Raw genomic sequence first — 24,168 nt, forward strand, 5'->3', positions numbered from 1 at the left:
ATTACATGACGGAAGACATGCAACTCATAAGTATGTAATTCAACTGATGGAGAAATTTACCACAACAGGGTCTGTTTGCAATAAAGTGCATAAGCGAGAGGGACTCGTAAATAACGAAGCAATCCAAGTGGCAATTTTAGGGCAAGTCAGCTTAGAGGCTCAACAACCCCAATCGTTGGCAACAATAAGTAGAGCGATCGGTGTTTCATCTTCTACAGTTTTCCGAGTTCTACATAAATTCAAGTACCACCTATACAAAATTAAGTTGGTGCACGAGTTGAATGAAGATGATTTTGATCGTCGTCTAGAGTTTTGCGAATCAATGACGCAATTTATCACTAACAATCCACAATTGTTAAACAATATTTGCTTTTCTGATGAATGCTCATTTTCATTAAATGGCTTAGTAAATAGGCATAATTGTAGATATTGGGCTGAAAGTGATCCACATATTATGCGTGAACTCCATACACAACATCCCCAAAAGTTAAACGTTTGGCGTGGTATCCTAGGTGACCACATTGTCGAACCTTTCTTCATCAACGGAAATTTAAATGGTGAATCATATCTTGAGTTACTCACGTATTACAACAATAATAGAAAATGATGATAACCTTTCCGAAGATTTACTGGTATTTCAACAAGACGGAGCACCCCCACACTATGCTATGCCTGTCCGACAATTTTTAAACGAAACATTCCCCGCTCGTTGGATAGGTAGAAGAGGGCAGATGATGGAGTGGCCACCTAGGTCACCGGATTTAACACTCCTAGACTTCTTTTTCTGGGGGTATTTAAAAACAAAAGTTTATGCTACCCAACCAGAATCTCTGGATGATTTACGAAAGAGGATAGAAAATTAATGTCGACAATTAAATCCAGCCGTATTAAGCAATGTCAGAGAGGCATTCCAAAATATATTATACCATTGTATGGAAGTGAATGGTACTCATTTTGAACACTTATTGTAACTTCATAATAAATAGCACAGTTCAAAAGATTAAAGAGTTTGAACTGTTGTACAACCCATTTTATTACAGGCAAATAAGGTGAAAGTAAAAAATAAGTAAAATTTCATAAACTAACCACTTTCACCTACAAGTATTATACATTTTTGAAATCAGCTCAAAGAGGAGTATCCAAATTTTACATTAAAAATATGAGAAGTAATTAAAAAAAAAAAGGGATGATGCTAGGGGTGAGGGGGTGGCTTTTCCAGTAAGTTTAAATAAGCCATAATGCTTGCCCCTTCTAACATAAATTGACGTTTTTTTGGATTTTTCCTAAATACCAGTATTACAAAAGTTATTAAAGGTGGATACTTTCATCTGAAAAGCACTGTATATAGAAAACTGAAAGTAGGGCGATTCTGAAAACTGGTAGGATAGGTGAAGAACTAATGAAGAATTAAACTGAAATATTATCGTTGAGGTGACGTTTCGGGTTTCACCGGAAGTGACGTGATATTTGTTATTGTTAATGGCACACCCTGTATGTCACGTCATTTTTGAATTCTTCCCATGATTCAGATTCTAACTCATGTATCATAACCTATATCCAAAATGAAATATTTTCAAGTTATTCGAGTTTTTTTTTAGAAAAAGTTACAGATGCAGCCTCTCGAACATACGTCATTTTTATGTAAATTAACATTTTAAAAATATGCAGCTAGTGAATCGTGATAATTGAAAGATGAACGGATCATGCATCATTTTCACGTCCACTGAATAATTCACAGGGTGCGCAAAAACTAGGGTCCATTCACTAGCGTGAAAGAGAAAAAGTTAAAATCTCATATTTTGTTAATTTGAACCCCCATTTTTTTTCTAAAGATTCATTTCTATCATGAAAACAAGCCCTAGTTATGATACACTTTCCTATACCCAAAACTTATAATTTTGAAGATATTCCATTATATTTACATACTTTCCCGAAATGTTGATATTTCTAGTAGGCTGCTGTCCATCTTTCAACACAATGTTTTGTGATAAATGAAATAAAGTTGTTTATTGTCAGATTCGTGCTCTCAGAAGGTACAATATGGCTCGTGCTGGTTATATTAATCACGATTTTTTTAACTTATTGGTGATTTATGGCGAATGAAATGAGGTGTTAACGAGAACATGTGATGCTTATGCTACAAGGTATCCAGGAAAACCGAAACCATCTCCAGATATAGAAGATTAATCTTCAATTTTACGAACTTTGGGATCATTCGAAAGGAAACGGTGGTTGACACTGAAGATAATGCGATTACAGTGCTTGGGTACTCCACTGCTTTTCCAGAAGCATCTTTGAAAGATGCGGCACGAGATTTGGGATTGAATAAAATGTCCATGCAGAGAATATTAGCAAAACATAAATGGCATCCGTATTCTCATACTTTATCCATGGCCTGTAGCTATCGGAGTATGAGAGAAGAATTATTTTTGCGGAGTTCATCATTATGAAAAATCAAGGAAACGACCAATTTTTGAGGAATTTTAAATGGAGCGACAAAACGAAATTTATCAAAACTGGGATATTCAACAAGCGGAATTCTCACTACTGGAGCGATACAAACCCGTATTCAGTTCGGGAACGTCAATTTCAAGACCGTTGGAATTTCATTGTTTACTGCGCTCTTGAAGACGGCGCAATGGTGATGATTCACTTCTATGACGAAAATTTGAATGGTTAGTTGAAAAGTATCGGAATTTTATAGTTTCATTGATTTAAAGAAATTAAAATACATCACTCAAGAAAATGGCATCAAGGTATATATGTAATAAACATTCATACCATCTAGAAAATACATAACAGACCAACAGGTATTTTTATTTTCAGGTGAACGAAACCTAGATATTTCAAAAAATCCCGATACGGATCATTTGGAAAAACTGACGCTCGCAGACCATCGAAAAATTTGGTATCAACATGATGGAGCACCTACTCATAATCATCAGATGGTGAAGATGTATTCAGAAGAAACTTATAGCGACCAGTGATTTGGAAACGACTGTCCTCAATTATGGCCACCGCGATCGCTTGATTTAACTCCAATGGATTTTTTATTTGGGGTTATATGAAACACGAGGTGTATTCTAACACGCCAATAACGAAAGAAGTTTTTCATTAGAGACTTCGTACTGCTTTCAACTCTATTCCACCGGACATGATAAGACGAGCTGTAGGAGACGTCATACGGAGAAATGTAAAATGCTTAGCAGTTGGAGGCAATGTATTTGAACATTTGTTGCAATAAAAAAAGTGGTTGACAAAGTGTCACATGCTCTTGTTTAGCATTGTAACTGAATTTGAAATTATTTATTCCAATCATGATTTCTGTCTTGAATATGGAATTATTTTTCATGAGATATTCAATGGAAACTAGGCAACAAAAAAATGTTATCGGACAAAATTGGAGGGTAAAAACGTAAATCCTCGCGTGATAAAAACTTCTATTGCGGAATATCACCAAAATTATAAGTTTTGGGAAGTGAATCATAACTAGGGCTTATTTTCATAATAGAATTGAACCTTGTGGAAAAAATGGGGGTTTCCATTTGAGTATGTTGAGATTTTTTATTTTTCTCTTTCACTTATTGGGCCCTAATTTTTGCGCACCCTCTGGATTATTCAGTAGACGTGAAAATGATGCGTGATCCATTCAACCTTCAATTATCACGATTCACTAGTTTCATATTTTCAAAAATGTTTATTTACATGAAGATGACGTATGTTCGAGAGACTGCATGTGTCACTTTTTCTGAAAAAACTCGATTAATTCAAAAACGGTTCATTTTGGGTATAGGGTTTGATGCATGAGTTAGAATTTGAATCAGGAGAATTCATAAATGAGGTGAAATACAGGGTGTGCCATTAAAAATATCAAAGATGGCGTCACTTCCGGTGAAACCCGAAACGTCACCTCAACAAAAATATTCCAGTTGAATTCTCCATCTGTTCTTCATCTATCCTATCAATTTTCAGAATCGCCCTACTTTCAGTTTTCTATATATAGATCGCGTTATCTCGTCAAGATATACCCGGTATACAATAGACACTGTGTGAACCTAACAATAAAGACTTCGTATCGATACATATTGATTTTCGATAGTATAATGTCGAAAGCCGTTAATCTTGTTGAAGCGAGATACATTTTCTCTTGGGTATCTCCTGTCCAACACGAGAGGGTATTTTCTTGTTTTAGGAGCTCCGATGAAACACTCAAAAAATATTCGCTATACCAAATTTCTTCTCTTCAGCTAAAAGACAAAATTTGTTTCTTTAAAGTCCTTCATTACATTACATCGTTACGCTTATGACTTTTGAACCAATTTCACAATTTGGCATTTCCCCCAACTTATTAGCGCTTCTCATATTTGCCGGAGATTCTTGTCTGAATGTCTTTGTGTCATTAATTATTCCAATTTCTTTCATGTTTCATCATGCTCTTTACTCCGCCGGTGGTTTCTTTTCATGCATACTCCTATATTCGACGTAATGAACACATTTGAATTTGTGAGCTTGTTTCTAAGCAAAACACTAATTTAAATGCATTGTGTTGCATCTTTATGAGCTTACATTTACAATTCGTTCCTCTTTTATGCACGGCGTCAGTATTCCTGAACGTCGACTTTGAAGTTTCAGAATTGGCGCAGAGAATTCCTACGAAAAGAATGTATGATGTGTATCAGTCAAATAGAATAAATCCGATAATTAATAAATGGGGGCATGTCAAAAAAAGCAAGACACTTTAATGAACCTTTTTCCTGAAGTACGAAAAATCACTCACTAGCAGCGCTAGTAGTTCGGTAGGGACAAACACTGCCTAATCCTCATATAAACATATGGTTGAAGTACAACAAAAAAAGAATGTTATTAACAGAAGAAAATAATTCTGGAGCAAAACTAAAATTTTCAGCAGTAAAGGATAACACTGTTGTACATTAAAACGTTGGCTTGCATGCCGTAATTTAAAAGTAACTGAAAAAAAAAGTGAATTAATGGACAGGTTAATATACAGACTCTAGTAAAAGAGTAGCAGTAGATTCAAACTGTAATAAAAGAAATTTAAAATAATTATGAATTTCAGATTTCAGAGAATTTAATAAGCGATTGAGGTTTTATCTCATTCTAATCAATGGTAATTAACTATGAAACATTTACTATTCATTTCATGTTTAGAGCATACATTTGAATATTTATTTATTTTTTGCACTGTTAAATCCACTTTCCTCGATGCATGTATCCATTTCTCACATCTAACCTCATTAATATGAGGTTTCATAAATGATATAAAATTACGGATATCCGGATATCGATTATCCGACGTACAATTTGCAAATCAGAAATGCATGATACTAGCACAAAATAATTTTTAATATCAGATTAATATTTTTAAATAATAAATTAATATTACGTAAATAACACTGTTTTACATGTAAATAGTTTGTTTGTCCCTACTAGTGGTAGGCTGCCTCTCGTGACACGTTCTCTGAACTATTCTCAGTAAAAAGGCTCATTGGTGAGGTGCCATTGCACTTTTTACTCTATATTAAGCCACTGTCACACATACATAAGTAAAACACTCTGATTTAGTTATCTATACCAAGGCTATCCAGAACGCACTGCCGATCACCTTGATCACCGTTGCACAGTACAATCACAGTATATGCTAAAAGCATTAGTTTCACTTTTGTCAGAACCTTTGATGTTTCTGTCTCACAGATTTATTCTTTAGGATTATTGCCCATCCATTAATTACCAGCCACGACTGGATTTTTACCGATTATTACCGATTAAAACAAATTTCATGGGAAATTAAATGGGTGCTTTGTAGTAATGTACTCACAGAATATTATGAAAGGCTTTGGTATTTTTATTCAAATTGTTCCACGTTTTCACACGTTCGCTATCTGTTTGATTAAAATTTATCAATCAATTTAACAATAAGTTACTGATGAGATGAAGGGACAACTTTAGAACTGGATGAAAATACAATATTTCTGCATATTGTATAAATAATATAAAACGTATAAAATCGAACAAAGTTCCGAAAGCGTATCAGAGAGTTTCAAAGGAATGAGAAGAATTTGTTTGCTTGTCCAACCCAACCGGTCCTGAAATTTCGGAACATATATGTACATGTTATTTTCATCTAAATGAATAATGATACTAATAGCTTGTTTACAAGTACCACTGCAAAAGTTTCCGCCTTGAAGAACATTGCATAAAGCTGCCAGATGTAATTCAATACTCGTAAGGGAAACTAGTTATTTTCTAATCGATATTTGCAGGGTGATGGTCACCCTGCCCGTATCGAAACAAAATTTTGTCAGTTTCAACTAAGATGCCCTTGTAATTTGATTCTTGTTCACTGAGGAACATTGCGCAAACTTTTTTTATGTAATGCAATACCTGTCATGGCATTAAAAAAGAAAGTAGTTGATATGTCAGGTGTTTGTTATAACAGTCTACATGGGGACTAGGATTGGGTGAAATGTCGGTTGACGACTATCGTTTCTAAACGATTTCCCAAAATATATCTAAGGTTAGTGCCAGCATATAATAATAATTATAAGTTTGATGATATCAATATACCATACCATAATTCTTCAAACGACATATTTATGTGGAGGACTCAATATTTTACACAGTGCAATACAATAACTATTATATTGCACTACAAATGTAAACTGTCATCAGTTTTCTCAACGAAAGCTCTCGCTAATTTTATTGAATTATTCATCAAACCACGGATGAAAATATATAATTTGTGTCTGCTACAAATACACCTCTCAAATATATTCAGAAATATAAGTTCAGCATCTAACATTTCCATATAATACAAATGGACCTAGTTGCTGAAAATTTGAATGTGACATAAGATTGAATACAGAAAATAACATGATGAAGAAATAATAATCAATAAAAGAATGAATGCTCATAGTACAAGTATAAAAAATACATAAACTATGAATATTCAGTAGTTTCTGATTTTTTTCCATAATTTAACTTTCGGTTTATAAACTTGATGCAAAAATATTTCCGAACTCTCACAAACAGGAATAACAAATAATCTATTGGAAAATCCTTACAAGTATGAAAAAATATGTTTGTTGAACATTGCTTTCATAATTTTTACAATGGATAATTTGGTATACAGCTCTCGCAATATTCAAAAAATGTCCATGACGTTCGATAGGTCGATGCCACAAGCGAAACGTCGTTAGTCTGTCAGGCCAAAAACGGTAAATTACATGAAAAAATTTAGACATGGAAACTTTGCCAATTATTGAGGAAATTCACGATGCATCCAAAAAGTGACCGGTACATGATATAATACCTAGGGTGATTTGATACAGTTCAATTGGTATTTTGAGATGTGCATTTTTTCAACCAAAACTTTTCATACAGGATGTGTTATGTATGAGTAGCCAATACTAGGTTCATTAGTATACCCCTGCCGAACAAGTTTACCCATGGAGAGGCAAGAATCCGAAGGTGTGTGTATTCGTGCCACTTAATGCACTAAAGAAGCTTTCGAAATTCAGGGCCCCCTCTTATCGTAAAAAGCCTTCGTCATTGTAATGCGAAGCTCTGCCCTGATAAATCTCTTTTCAAAGATTCCGACAGAGGAAATGGACATCGACTAAATGACCCTAACTAATTTCCCTGTAACATCGGATCAAGAGAGAGAGCTCCTTCGTATCTAACTTCTGATCCCGTTAACAAACCCAGGCAGTCAGGAAGCAACCGACGTATCCCCTCCTCAAGAAAAGGATATATTATGTGCAGAACGTTCAAGCAAGAAGCAGAATACGAATCAGGGAAGATAGTAGACCAGAAAACGCTTGCGCTTTGTGAAAAACCTGCATGCCTGAATCTGATGTATCCATCTCTAATGGGTAACTTGTTGCGAATATTGAGGTCTGTATAGCTACAGGTTGCCTGAAAGCATTTCCGGCGAGTGCAGTTGATGCTATAAAGTGGTGGTAGGGCGTCTTTCGGAATTCCATCACAGGATACCAACTTCCAAACCACGCCTTTGTGTTGCTCCATTAATAAATCGTAGACTGACCACAGATCAGGTCCTCACTGAATTGAGAATCATTAACCATGCTCTGTCAACCAAATCAACCTCAAAGTGAATTGTTCTCCACTAGGATATTGAGGCCCTGATAGCAGAGCATTACTCTATGCCTAACCCGGCTTATACGGGATCAGGTTTTCCTCCTTTGTCAGAGCTCTACTCTTGTCAGCCGACCTGTAAAATCACTGAAGTCATCGACTTCGTTGAGAAGCTTAATTTATTTGATCAAGTTCGAACAAGAGTGAACCACAATGAACCCTCGCAAGTTGTAGTGGAGGGTCTACTAAACCCATATATTGGATCTATCATACCTACAACATTTTAAAAGCAATACCCTGTACGTTTTTCAATTTTTCAATTCTTATAGACAATGTTCTATACTTATTTCCATTTGTTTCAGAAATTTTTAATGTTTATTACGAAAAATTACTATTTGAGAAAACTTTCACGTGGTTACAGAAATGTCTTGCTCATGTCAAATTTCAGCAGTACCTCAGCTGAAGATTGGTGGAGAGGAAGAAGAGGAATGGCCCGCACGATCCCCTGATCTGATGTCATCAGATTTTCTCTTATGGAGATATTTCATAGAGATTGTACAAAAATCAATTGATTTGAAAAAACGAATAACGCTTGTTATCAGATCGGATGAGTAATATTAGAAGGAATAACATTGACACTTGTATTTATGTACAGTGCGTTAGTATTCCTGAACATTAACTCTGAAGTTGCCGCAGAGAATTCAGAAGGAAGGGATGTATGATATTGACAATAATAAATATATTCACGAAATTGATTTTGAGTGAAGATGAAACAATCAATTAGCCAATACACAATGAATGGAAATTCATTACATAACTTGAATACCGAACAGTCCTATTTTAAAACGAGGTAATTGAATCATAAATTATCAAGTAGCTACGACATCAGTTTGTTCAATGCGGCGTTTAATTGATACTTTATTTCATTAAATTATTTGTATATTGAAGTTTCAGAAAATATCTGTAATAACTTATTATGTTACACATTGTATACAGAGTATCAGTATCAGCAATACATCATTTGTCTATTATTGTTTCATATCGTGTACGTGAATCTCTTAATTGTATTGATTTTTTTTTCGTAGTTTGGTTTTAAACTTTTTGATTTTTCATATTATTATTATTTCGTACATATTTATCATAACGTAAATTACAGCTATAATTTAAAAAACTGCAACACGAGTTTTACTACACGATAGTTTCCTTAGGCGTGTTGATACTGAATAAATTATACATAATTAGTGTTTTATATAACAATTCAAATCATATGCCCTTCTGCCTACTCAGTGACCGATAATTGAGTTCATTATTGTTGTGGAATTGGCCGCAGTGGTAGTGTGTCCGACTCACGATCGGAAGGTCGTGTGTTCGATTCCCGCCCCGACCAGATATTTTTCTCGAGAAAATTTATCTGGTTGAAGCTGAAATGATTTTGCAACCGTGTTAGAAATCACACGTTAAAAGGTAAGACCTCGTTAGTCCTTAGCTCGCACAAGTTTCTTAACTTCTGAGAGTTATCGTTCGTATGGGGGCGGCAGCTGATTAACGGAAAAACAGATTTTAAACAGATTTAAACAGACAGATCTATTCAAAAATTCAAATATTCAAAACAAATTTTACTAACTCGTCAAATAGACATGTTATCAACTGATTACCAATTTTCACATCACAAAATAGATTCAACAGGTGATTCAGATGATTTTTCGAATCATCAAATCTGATTATTTCCGGCATTCCAAAAGATTTTGTTCCAAACCTTTCTCTCATGTCACTCTGCCAAAAAAATGACTTAAAATCGTGTAATTGGTAGTCACATTCGAGAAACCATAAGTCAACTGATTTACTCAGTTGGTGGTACCCAGTTTACCTCGATTCTTTAAATTATTATACGTTTTTCTTTCTAAATGCCTAATTTTGGTGGACTACATTTCTTCATGAATGCCTAATTTTGGTGGAGTACATTTCTTGGGTGCCTTCTCGTTTTCTCTGCGGAAATCTAATGGTGTGGCAGACCTTAGCCACGCAAATTTGAAGCGTTCTTATATCAAAGTCGAGGCGGACCGTTTATTTAGTATTATTTCGTTCTCGGGACGATAAATTCAGGTTAATGCGAAATAAATTTTCAAAACTGTTTTTTTTTCAAGTTATGTTGCATGAAAATGGTTCACAAAGAAGAATGGCCACAGAGGCATGACTAAATATACTTTATTAAACGGACGAATTTTTTATTATAGGTTCATTCGAATAATTTTTGATATATGTACAAGAGTTTTTTTTTCGGATTGATTCAGAGTTTGAGTTGGGAAAAGTTGTTGTTTCATCTGTTAAAGTCGTTCCATTAAAGTTCATTCATCAATTTTTCTGGTAATTTGCCAAGGCAACACGTAAGATTTATTGGTCTGTAACCAGAAGGACAGTTGTCAAAGATATGACCCGCGATCGCAATGTGTCACTGAAAGGAGCGCGTGCCTTAACAAGCGAGTGAGTGTTAGTTAGGTACCTATTTAGTTCTAGTAAACAAATCAATCATAGACGGTAACGCCATCTTTCAGCAACAAGCGGAAGTACCCCATTATTTCTAGTCGAAAACCTTCCTCATCGATATAAAAGGAGTGCTTCAGCGCGACGTGAGACTGTTGAGTCGAGTATTGAAAGAGAAGCGGTCGGAGAAGGATTGTAGTCGTACTGCGAAGTAGTGATTGTAAAGTCTAGTGATTGTGACGGTAATTCGCATTTATTTGTGTCATGCGCGTGCGATATCCATAATTGTTCTGTCGAGTTCCATAATTGTTACGATTTTGGCATAATGTCACAAAAACTTAAAATTGATGAGAGAATAAATGGGAAATTGGATATTTTTTCATAAAATGGAAAAGTAAAGGACTGTGTTTGATTTACAATCAAACAGTTGCTGTTTGTAAGGAGTTTAATTTGAAGAGACACTATGATACGAATCATCATAAATCAAAATACGATTGTTACACTGAAAAAATAAATGGACACATTGTCATCTTTAGAATCTAAAAAGGTCAACAATCGATGTTTACTTAAGTTGATTCTGAGGGCGTAAGTGCCCTGAAATGTTATTGCATTGGAAATCGCGAAGGGATCAAAACTTCTTAATGATGAGGATTTTATTAAAAACTGTACGTTGAAAGTACACTGAGTAGAAGTGGTAAAAAAACATTAAAAGTTTCATCTCTCATTTTTCATGACCAACACTGAAGCTCAAAGTGTAACACTTTCCATTTAACGGAAATATTCCTACAGGTTTTACTTATACTGTATAATATAACTGTGTTTCGTGAAAGAAGTGAATGAATATTGTTGGAAAGTGAATTTTAAAAATATTTACAATCACATTTTCCGCCTGATAGAAGATAATCAGGCGCGATTATAAATGAAATTTGATCGTTTCTTGATCCCACATAGCAATAGATATTCCAGGTATATTTTATGAATATACATTTAAGGATATTGTATTATGCTATGAATATGCCATGGATATATATATATATCTTCTGGAGAATATTCCCTGGAAGTGCTCCTGGCGAACCTTTGATATTTTCTAAGAATATTCCTTGGGAATATTCTTGGAATATCTTATAATATTCTTAGAATATCTAAGGTATATTCTATTAAGAATATTCCAGGAATAGAACCCGAGGAATATTCATAAAATATTTAGGATATTCTTAGTTTATTGTAGGAATATACAATAGAGAAACACCATAGAATATTCTTTAAATATATTTCATGAATATTCTAGGAATATTTGGAATATTCCAAGAATGTGACGAGTAACCGCTATTAGGCATGCATATATTGCATTTTGATACAAGATTCACACAAGTAATAAAACTCATAATATTCATAAACAAATATATTTTAAAAACAATATACACTGAAATATTTGACGTTTCAACCAATATTAAAAATAAAAAATCTAATTCAAAATATTTATTCACTGAATAAAATATTCCTGAATACTGTCATATTACAAATATTAGAAATGTATTCAAATTAGGATATTCCTACTCTCAAACAAATGTATACTAAAAAATATACTAAAATAACAACTCTGTGAATTCATCAGCACTAATTAAAAAATAATAAATATATCATTTCATTGAAAAAGAAAAAGTGTATTACATCAAGAAATAGGTTAGGTTAGGTTTCTCACTTAGAAAAATAAACCCACAAATGAAGTATTTAAAATGAGTAGTATGATGGGTTCTTCAATGAATTTCACTTACTTAAAGTTATTCAAACGTTGCTCACCAGAATAGTTTTCCTTATATTTGTCCAACAATGCATCAGCCAGTGTTTCAATAGTAATACCTGGAACAAAATGTACATCAACGTTCATTATCACTATTTGAAAGTGGCACAATAAAACTGGAATGAAAATCAAATACATATTTTTCGCATAGATTACTCATGAACATTTACAACATTTTATGACTTGAAGAGCAACTTGCATTGTCTTGTTGAAAAGTAATCATTACGTTTTCAGTTCCTTGGCGCACCTGCCTGTACCAGGTACCACTCTGTTTCCTTTTGGGCAAATTGATACTATCTTGAAAACGAGTGATAAAAATCATGAAAACAAATGATACAAAAAAATGTGTTATTCACTTACTTTTCTCTATTGAAGATACACAACTGTACTTAGTCAAACCAACAAATCCCACACACCAACTCTCCTCGAACCTAAAATGTGGTATAGTAGGTTAATCACCATGACTTTACTATCGATACTTTTGCATTTTACTTACTTTTCTTGAAGACTGAATAGATGCAACTCTCCTGTTTGAAGATCCAAAATCAAACTATTCGCTGTACTGCAAATTGGACAACCCCAAATTATAAATGGTACACTGAACGTGACAGAATTATACTTTGATAATAACACCAACACACCATGCATTACACACGCGAATCTGCCACGTCAACCGCCATGTTGAATCAAATGTCGAATTTAACGCAAACGCAAATGTACCATGCATTAAGGGACAGCCGCTTTCACAGAGCTTATTCGACTGTCGCGCGCTACACTTCAATTGACCAATGAGAAACGTTTACTCCAATTATTCACTTCCCCATTTCTCTGTTTCCAGGATTTTTCGCTTTGTAATTAAATAATTTCAAATACAAAAAGACAAATAGGATGAGAATTAATCAATTTATTGATGCAACTGGTTCATTTATTTGCCCATTCAAATTTTTTTGTCGTTTCCAACAGTTGCTGTTGGAGCAATTCATCCAGAATCTTTGCGTTGAGTTCAAAAACTGGTTAACACTATCAGGGTTATATACATTAGGTTATGCATTCGATTAAGATCTTCAAATATTTTTGTTTTTAATAATATTGAATTTTTGGATACGTTATTATAAGATAATTCAAAATTCCATTGTATAGAATATTCCAAAATATACCGTGGGGATATATTCTAAGAATATACCATATGGTATATTCGATCGACAATATTCTTAGAATATTCAAGGGAGAATAATCCATTTATAGACATTCTATGCACATTCTTTCGGGAATAATCCTGCCATATTCATTCAAGCATATTCTATGAATATTCTAAAGGCATGTATATATTCCAAGAATATTCTATGAATATTTGGAATATATACGTTCGTTTTATGATATACAGGGAATATTCCATGAATATCTAGTGCTGTGTGGGATGGTTAGTAGGCAACCATAATTCAACAACTTGAATCTGAACAGTTACATATTTCAGGACATTCTGTCCAATCACAGATTGATAAATTCACTAATTTTCACTATTTTCATTCGAAATTAGGATTTGAAATATAAAAATTATTGTAAAACTTTATTGTTATTAATTGAACTGAGAGTTCGTATAAAAAAATTAGTTTGTAACGAAAAACAAGAATAAAAACATGCACTCGAAAAGTGAGAACGAGTATATCCTTCAGAAATTTGTAATGTCGCGAAGGAATATATGTTTTTCAAATGTTCGTCATTCAATGAAAGTATTTCGAAACTCAAATTGTCTTATGTTATACTAACTTTTGAAGAGGTTCGTGGCAGTATATCTCAATGTTAATTCGAACCTAAACATTATTCTCAATAGTAGCAATTTTCTTGAAATAGAAAACAATACGCGATGTTCAATTAATGCATCTAGCCGCGTCAAGTAAGAATGGTGACTCGTATGCCAGCTCTGCGAAGTCATGTGTAGGCACGATAGATTTCAACAATGAAACCCTGAGTCATTTACGTTCTCTCGTTATATATTCTAAGTTGTGTATTCAATAATTGAACGCTCAAACGAATGTTCTTTTTGAAATTTGTTTTCATTCAGGTAATTCAAGAATTAATATTTATTTATTTATTTATTTTCAAACAGGTGAAAACCTCATTACATGAAAATAATTATTCTTATAAAAATGTCAATACAGTCTAAATCATAAATAGAATTCTAATATTTATACGTGAATACAGTTACATTGTATCTACGAGTAGTTACTACATAAAGCCGAATGGAAGGAAAAAACATAGTTATTCTAAACTTGAAAAGTATTTTTTTACACCACTATAAACTTGTTTGGGAGGGAGAACAAAGTTGATATCTGACATTAACAGGAAGTTGTTTGTTATTTTGATCATTGTAATGATAGGTGAACAATTATTTGTTGATACATATGGTACATCAAAGAATTGAATGAGTCTTGTTGTTCTTTTGGGAATTCTCTCTTTCAGTAAAGATTTGAGATTGGGACAGTTATAATTTTTTTATATACCTATTTTAAAACACATCAACACTATAGTTGCCTGTCTTCTATTTTCTAAACTGGGTATTTTAAATTCATTTCGTAGTGCTACTGTTCAAATTGTATTATAATCCGGGTATACTTTATATTTCTTGTGATATAAAAATCTCAGGAATCTGTTTTGAATTTTTTCCAATCTATTTTTATGAACAATATAGGAAGGATGCCATACTACAGCCCCATATTCAAGTTTAGGTCTGACCAAACTATTATAAAGTGTAGTAATCACTTTAATATCATTGAAATGTGCACTTTGTCTCATTACAAATTCCATAATTCCTAGTGCCTGAGATGCTATGTAATCCAAATGGGGTTTGTACGAGAGTGTGGAGTTATAGTATATACCTAAATCTTTGACAGTCTCTACCCTGGATAATTCAATACCATTCATTAAGTAATTGTATAGTGCCTTATTCAGTTTTCGAGTACAAGACAGGACAGAACATTTGGATATATTGAACGGAAGATCATTTTTCACACTCCATCGATAAACACTATTGATGTCCTCTTGTAGTTTGACACAATCTTGTAAGTTTTCGATCTGTCTATAAAAGGTCATCAAGGTCATCTGCGAATAAGAGACTCTCAGAGTACTTTATATTTTGAGTTAGATCATTAATGAATACAAGAAAAAGTAATGGACCCAAGTTTGATCCTTGAGGAACTCCAGAGTTTGCGCGAAATTTCCCTGTACATATTTGACTCTGAAGTGTCGATTATTCAAATACGATGCCAGCAATTTGAGTGCTTGGGTATCAGCGCCATTTTTATGTAACTTTTCCAGTATCACATCATGATTAACTTTATCGAATGCTTTTTGAAAATCTGTATAAATAACATCAACCTGTTTATTGTTATCTAGATGGTTGAGGACATGATGAGTGAATGTTAGTAGATTTGTTTTTGGTACAAATCCGTGCTGTTCATCACAAATGTTTTCGCCAAAACCCCTTAACACTTTTATATAGATGATCTGTTCAAACAGTTTCGCAATAGCACACAGCACTCCTATTGGCCTATAGTTTTCAATATCAGAAACCCTGCCAGACTTATGGATAGGTGTCACTAATGCTTCCTTCCATAAGTCTGGAAACGTATTTGATTTTATTGATGAATTATAGATATAAAGAAGAGGTTGCTTCAGCCATACTCCACATCCTTTGATAATATATGGTGGTATTTTATCACTTCCTGCAGATTTTTTTGGCTTAAGTTTTTTTAAAGCTTCAAAGTAATCGTTGTCGGTTACTTCATCGATTGTGAGACGGGTTTCAACATCACCTGCAAAGTTGATGCTGTAAGTCGCCTGGTCATTACTGTAGACAGATTGAAAACATTTGCCAAAAGAATCTGCAGACTCACTTTCTTTCACTCGTTATTCATATAGAAGCTCGACCAAAAATTTTTTTCAGATCAACGTCCATTTTTTGAAACTAAAAGATTGTTATTAGGTCAGTTCAAAAGTTTTGTCCATAGTTATGAGTCTAATTAAACTGTTCCGTCTCAGTCAATAATTATTCAATTTAATGAAAATAAGCGCCATTTGAATCAGTGAACTTTTGCAACCGTAACTGAAGTTGACTAAGACCATTTTTGGTTGGTCCTGATTTGTGAAGGTTATACCGGTGAGAAAATTATCGATGTGCTTGAAAAGATGGTAGCAGGTTGGCTACAGATCTGGGGAGTATGGTGGGTGAGGCAGAACGATGGTCAATTCGTTTAATTTTTGGACGGTGATTTGTGGATCGGACCTCTTCTGCATGAACAGCATCAAGTGTGAAGTACAAATTTCTGTATCGATTAGTATATATCACGACACAGTGGAATGAATATTCATTTGAATTTGAAGCTACAAAAATGCATGCCATTAAAACAACATGATATTTTTGAGCACCAATTGATAAAACCACTCGATTTATAGACTCGTGATTTCATCATACTGGTTGGTTTCATGTTTTTGGTAAGTAATAAAGTTTTCGTTAAAAAATGGAAAAATTATCGATAAAATTTCAAAGTATTGTGATATTACTTTCGATGAAGCAAATACAAAAACAATTACTCCTCGTAAAGTTGTAAGTGAAGATTTTCGTACTTTCATTTTCCTGTGGAAAACTGCTAGGCTATCATTAACTGGAAAAACAATTTCGAAACCAATGTCGCCCTCCATGAATAATGGAAAACTTGAGCTGTCGATAGCAACAACTTCCAGTTTTAACGGCGGTTTCTCTTTGAAAGTGTCGAGGATATCAAACAAGCCACTCAACTTCAATATTTATCGTGTGAGTTTCGATCTCCTATACCAATTTCAGCACTTATTAAAGTGTTTGACGACAACAAAGGTTATTTATTCTTGGCTGTCCACAACCGTTTTATCGGCAGTCGTAAAACATTATATCGTTCTGTTCCAAATAACTTATCTGTCTGTAGCCTCTGAGAAGTTATATTGATTGACGATAACGTGAATAACAGAAAGACGAACCCTTCTAGAAGAAATAGAAGCTGTAAGTGTAAACAATTGAGAGAAAAACCGTCACATAGTCTTGTTTTCTGATTATGTTGAGAACATCTCATTTCAAAATAAAAATGATTCTTTGAAAAAAATATTTTATAGTTTCGTGTCAAAATTAGTGTTCAGAAAGAACATTCTTCATCTATCTTCCTTGTTATTATTATCAACGCTACCTTCCAGGTATTGAAATGATTGGTTTTTGAAACAGTAATCTTCCACAATGATGAAAAATTAAAAATCTTTATAAAATCATAGCAAGTGGAAAAAACAGCTTACTGAATCTACTTCAAAAATTTCAAGTTTAACCGAAGAAAAGTTTCTGAAGGAACCAAAACTGTTTTGCTTCCGTCATGAATATTTGTTGACAAATTGAAAAAGAAAGAAGTGCTAATTGTATAATTGTGATTTGTAATGGAAAGTAGTTGTTTGACCATTTTTTATTGAAATTTAGTTGTTAATTCGGATTTTACAGATGTTATTCAATGTGGGCGTTTGCCAAGGGATGTAGAATACTTTATGCAACAGGTTTACGCATGTGAATTGTAAGACATAAGTACTAGGTTGGTTGAATTTGACACGTTTACTATTTTGGGAAACTAGAATAATATCTTTTCAGATGAAGAATATCAGTGGTTGTTTTTGAACATTCGCCAAAAACTAGAATTGTTGAATTTCGTTTTTCTGGCTCTACCTCCTCCATTTTGAATGATATAAAAAAGTCCGTGTTAGGAATCACACGTTAAAAGCTAAGACCTCGTTAGTCCTTAGCTTGCACAAGTTTCTCAACTTCTGAGAGTTGTCGTTCGTATGGGGGCGACAGCTGATTAACGGAAAAACAGATTTCAAACAGAACAGACAGTCTGCGGAACTTCTAAACCACTGTTTGATATTCCTTTTGATCTGATGTGAATCAATTTGCAATGCGATGTTCCGTTCATTAGATTTCAACATCAACTCCTTTTTTTATAATACGGATCTTTGGTTTTTCACATCGCTGTTTGCAGCCACTGTAATAACAAATTCAGTTATTTATTCATGTTCGAAGAAAAGTCATTCTGCTTCCCCAAAATTGTGAACGTTTGTCCAAATTGACTTATTTTGAAGGTCTTGCCGTTTCTGAGATCATTGGGCCAATGAATTCATAGCGGGAGGAATAAGAAAAAATGATTTTTTTTAAAAGGTTTTTTGGTCATAGTAATGACGGAGGTGTTCTTTGATTTGCACACAATAACGAAACAAAGTTGATTACTGAGCAATCATGAAATTTTCATCAAAAATCGTAATTCATCAAAGGTCTCAAGATGCAACATTTTTAAGTAATCCACACCTGTATTGAAAATAGAGATCTCCTGAGGAAGCTAACTTGGTTAGCGAAACGCGCGTCGAGAGACCCCAATTTTTGTCCTGGTGTTGGGAAAGTGTTTCTTATAGATTCATTTTACTACAGATGTTCCAGAAAGAACTATCAAGTATTTCACATCTATTTCCATACGGTCCTTTTCTTATAACACATATGTTCCTAACAATTATATTCTTAATGCAATTCATAATTACCCATTATTCAATTTCAGCAAAAAATATTGTAGTCGCATAACTGAGACGCTCGTTTCATCACCCAAGTTGGCGTCTTCAGGAGATGGAGTCGACTATATTACATTAGGTAATGATATCACGTACCGTACAAAACTTCCCTTCATCAATATTATTTCATAATTATATTGTATGATTTACCACTCAACACTTCCAATTCCACTCAAAACTTAAACATTTTGTTTGAATGGGATTGACAATGTTTCATGAGATGGCCGTTTGGCGGGAGTTAGCCATTTTTCGCTTGATTCTGGATTTCCATATGTTGTGTATCTCTGCTCTAGCTTGGCTGAATACATTGCCGCATACATGTTATCCAACAATGTGTTCAGCCACGCTAGCGTAGAGATACACAACATATCGAAACCCATAATCAAGCGAAAAATGGCCAACTCCCGCCAGACGGTCATCTCCCACTAAACCATTGAAGCGGAAAAAGGAAAGCAGAGGTAAATGAAAGTACTCAAATGACCTATAAATACTCAGCTCATGGAGGAATCGCTCCAGTCATCACCTGAAGACGATGGTGGATACTAATAATCGAAACGTCGCGAATTAACGTGGCTTGGAATCTCTCAACTTTTTAATTTTATTTTATTAATTTTTTGTTTCATTTTTACTTGTATTTTATTTCACTTTTATTTCATTTCAGGTTTTTTTTATTCTTCTTCTTTAATTTTTGGTTTCTTCTTTTTTAGTTCTTTCAGGGATTTCAAATCAAATAGGTGAATGAATGTCATTACGATGTCATCGATGACATGAGCAGATCAAGCTTATTCCGTGACATTAAAATATTGTTATTCATGAATGAAGTGTGTGTATTTTCTATAATGTTATCCAATTTGGTACTGAAGAGCTTTAGGGCAAGTGTCTTAAGGCGAAACATCGGTTTATACCAGTGAGGTTGACAGTGTTCCATATAAGTGCAATTTATTACCATTCATTCAAAGTAGAACTCATGTGAATGATATCTGATTTTTATTACACAACGAATGTTTGAAATACAAACTGAGTAGAGAAAAGTATCTTCTGTATAATTCAGTGTTCATATAGAAGTATTTGTTTCGAAAAAATTGTTTTCTTTGGTGTAATTCAATGTTTATATGAAAGTAGCTGTTTCAGGAAGACTTTCTTTCAGTTTGTGTCTGAGAGTTACTTCTTTCCATGATCTACACATCCATGTATAAAGTTACTCATTTTCAAATTGATTACTTCCTTCCTTTCTTTGGAAGATTCCTTCATCTCCCTTTTTTTGTAGGATGGAGTACAACTACATTGCATCAACGATTTGAGTTATAAGTTATTTCCAACGGAGGTTTTATATAGCAATCACCGTTTCTATTATATATTTCATTCCACATTCGTTGGATGATTCATTATAGATTGTTGGAGAACTGAAATGGAAATATCCATCCGGATCATACAATCCAATCAGACCGCCGCACTTCACAGCTTTCGACGTAATTACTCCATCGTTGATTCTCTTGAGAGTGTGTTGGGTTGTTCATAATTCACATGACTGATGGATCCATAATTTTTTGCAAATCCATTGAAACACAAACAAATCTCGGAAATGATAATCAAACAGATAACCACATAATATCTTCATGACACGATACACCAGAAATCAATGAAAAATTTCGAATTTTTGAATGAAGTGTCTTTTGTTCTGGTAAAATGTCATGTATGTAAGTAATATTTTTCCTGATAAAAATGGTATTTCAGTTATGAAAATTATGTGATTTTCATGAATCAGTATGGGACTTCTTTAATAAGCATTGATACTCTTTTTTTCGTTTGAAGTATCAGTATAGCTCAAACGGCAGTTGTAAATGTTTGAATATGAAGAAAGTTGTGTCACTGTAGTATCCAGAGTATCCAGATGAACTCGTGTTCGAGATATAATTTGAGGAATTTTTTCTTGTTACGAATCGTACTAAATTGATAAAATCAAAGCCCAGATCTAGACATAGCTGTTCGATCTGCCAATCTTATGAATTGTGCTGGTAAAGTTTTTGTCGGATCAAATTACTCAGGACAATCCTGCATGGACAGAAAGCGTGGACATTTTAAGGGATTTACATAGAACTGGTTTATCTTGGATGATCAAAAAAAAATCAGATCCAGTTGGTAAATTATCCAAGCAGAACAGATGAATATTTTCATAATCACCTTCATAAAAAGTGTTGATAATATAATTGATTTCATAAATTCGATGCAAAACTAACACCAGTAATAAACGCTAGAACTACAATACTATCCTCGACGACGTTGGCATCTGGCTGCTGATTTTCAACATAGAGGTTGGTTCGTATAAAGATAAAACAATAAGTTGTTCGAATTAAAAATTTTGTCAGTTCAAGTATTCTTGAGCAATTTTTCAGTTTCCAAAATTGGATACAATAATAATAATAATAAATAGTTTTCATTTTACGTGGCGGAGTTTAGCAAAGCGCTATTCTTCCACTAGACCACGTTCGAAAAAAAAACATTACAAAAACAAATGACAATTTCAGGATCACTGTTGACTGAGCACTTCAATTCAATGTTCACTTTTGGATAGCAGTAGTGACGAATTTTTCAAAGATTCACTGAATGAATTATACATTGTTAAAGCATTATACGTGAAATATCGTTCATAGATAGTGCTGTTATGATTAGGAATGTCAAAATTATCATTGAATCTAAGGATTCTTAAATGTATCTGATGTCTGGAGTTTCTTTTCCAAATAAGTGTTTTTTTTTAACAGTTTGTGAATCAAACAAGCGAAATGCAATTTTCTTCTTTGAATTCTCAACCAATTTCATTGGTTGCTTGAAGGGGTCACGTGATCTCTGTAATATTATCCGAATGTTAGTCGAATGCAGGCGTTCTATACTTTCTGAATTCTTGCAGAGGTTATGGAATCAAGACCTTTGAGTGAGAGTATTGACTTAATGAATAAATCTGAGGTTTTAGTCTATTTGAAGTCCTAATCATTTTATTTGTCAGTCAATTTCACAGACTGTCTATAAAGATGTGAATGGATATTATTTTCCATCCACGTTATCAGAGCAGTACACTCATACCACTGATGATGTCTGCCACAGTAGTAGACGAAACTTTTGGTACTTCAGGTTCCATTCGACCACTGTCTGCAAACCTGTATTTTATTTTATACTTGATATCGGTGTATGACATTTTCGGAAGTCTTTAAATAGCAAAGTGTGATATTGCACTATGAACAGAGACAAAAGTCCTACTTCAACCATTTCATTGTTCAACTTAATATAAATCAATTTGTTAAAAATTAGTTGTTTCATTTATTGATTGAACTGATATTCTAGAATATCTGTAACGTTATATTTTCATGTAACGAAGTTGAAATGCGCTTGCTCTAATCCATATTCATAAAATTTGTGTTAAAATCGAAATCATCAAATTGCAGTATGAACTGCGTGAAAAGCGTGAAGATAACGACGTTGTGAGTAATCAAATTTCAATAGCTGAATTCACAGCCAACTTCAAAGTTTTCATAACGTTGAAATGCATTTAGGAGTTATTCAGGGTTACTACAGCCTGGTTATTATGGTTTGAGCTTATTCAAAGTAGAGATAATTCTCTCCTAAAACTTTGTTGAGTATCGTTCCAGAAGTTGAGAGGAGTTATATTTATATATGAAGGGGATAGTTGAGTGGAAAGCTTCGAACTGAACCCATTGTTCAACCTGCTTATCTAATGCCTTAAATGTGACATTAGAGTATTATTAGTCTCATAGACCCTTTAAGCCGAAGACGTGTTCTTCGAAAACAGTAAAAACATAGAGAAATAATGAAAACTGTCACATGAATGTCGAATTTCAGATGTTACAGAAATATTAATATTATTAATAGATTATACAACTATTGCTGACAATCTATAATAATCATAGAATGGCCTTGCATTAGTCCTAACTTAGTTGTTCATTTTGAGTATTACAGAAATACAGTCTTGGCTCCTACACATAATTCAAATATTCTCTAGTTGAAGTTGGGATGATTCTACTATGTTCAATGGCTCACGGTCGGCAAATAGCCATGAAATTTACTAAGTTATTCGGATAGTTATTAACATTACCTACCCAGAACACGAGGCCAATGACCAGAGCAGGCAGTGCCATTGTCACCAGAGAAACAATTCAAAAATTTTGGGATGATATTTCACTTCCGATCATGTTTGTATCACATATTTTGTTGTCATTCAAACTTGAGTGGAGGAACTGGTAGTTCCTGGAAGTTGAAGTTGAATGAATGTGGTCAAGGGTAATGCCAAATTAAAAAGTTCATTCTTTGAATTACTGCTCAATATAAACCTCGAAGAGGTTAATCAGTCAGTAACCTGTAGTATTTATGAGTTTTGGCAATCAAATAAGATGAGTTCATGGAAATAGTATATGCTTCTTTTCAATCTATCAACATTTCGTGAAGTAGTACATGTCCTTTCTCTCACGCGTCTGTCCGCGTTCGGGTCACGTTATTGGCGATGGCTCTTCATTGCTTAGACCGCCCCTCCACCCCGGCGCATCGTCCCCGTCGTCTTACAGTAGACGCGACGCGTAATGGCTCACTGCGTTGCGTCAAGTTGATCTTGTCGTGATAACTTTTAAACTATTCGTCCAAATTCCTAAGTGTAAAAGACAAAGTTTATCTATTGAGTGGTCCAACGAAAAGTATGCACCTTGCTTTTCTCCTTTTTTTGTAACTTAACCTGAGGGGGACACATTTTAGATGTATTTTTCTACCTGTGCCTTCAAGCCCCTAGCGAGGGTGAGTAACAACCCTAAAATTTTAAATAGAAAGTGCGGTCGAGTGATATATCATTTGAAAGGGCACAAAATTCTCTTTCCAATGATAACTAATTTGTTGTTATTACTTGAATAGTTATAAAAAAAGCAAGAACATTTACTCGATATTTTTGGTGTTACTGAAAATGCGGAAAAACGGCATTTTTATGACTTCTACATTCCTCAATTTCTCTCGTGCGTTTTTTTTTGTTCAAATAACAACAGCAGATAAGTGTACAAAAAGAACTTAGGCAAACGTTCATTGATTCAGTTCGGTTGCTTTTGAAATTATTTCAACTTTACTGTAATGGTTTATTCCATTCCTGAACGAGTTGAAAT

General features: G+C 33.9%; 2 protein-coding genes across 5 annotated transcripts in view; one reads left to right on the top strand and one right to left on the bottom strand.

The window, feature by feature from the left end:
* Window positions 1–24,168, top strand: part of Fur2 (furin-like protease 2) — a 1,328,139-nt gene that overhangs the window by 288,487 nt on the left and 1,015,484 nt on the right. The window lies entirely within an intron of this gene.
* LOC141485546 (uncharacterized) lies at window positions 11,984–13,812 on the bottom strand. The gene is made up of 3 exons (XM_074182400.1): window positions 12,894–13,812; window positions 12,758–12,828; window positions 11,984–12,456 (listed from the first exon to the last, which is right to left on the bottom strand). The coding sequence occupies exons 1-3, from the start codon at window positions 13,043–13,045 to the stop codon at window positions 12,368–12,370; spliced, it is 312 nt and encodes a 103-aa protein (XP_074038501.1). The 5' UTR covers window positions 13,046–13,812; the 3' UTR covers window positions 11,984–12,367.

This window comes from Leptinotarsa decemlineata, unplaced genomic scaffold (genome assembly GCF_025532065.1).
Source record: "Leptinotarsa decemlineata unplaced genomic scaffold, Ldec_3_MD MMD2_tig00026328_RagTag_RagTag, whole genome shotgun sequence".
NCBI classification, from domain to species: Eukaryota; Metazoa; Arthropoda; class Insecta; order Coleoptera; family Chrysomelidae; genus Leptinotarsa; species Leptinotarsa decemlineata.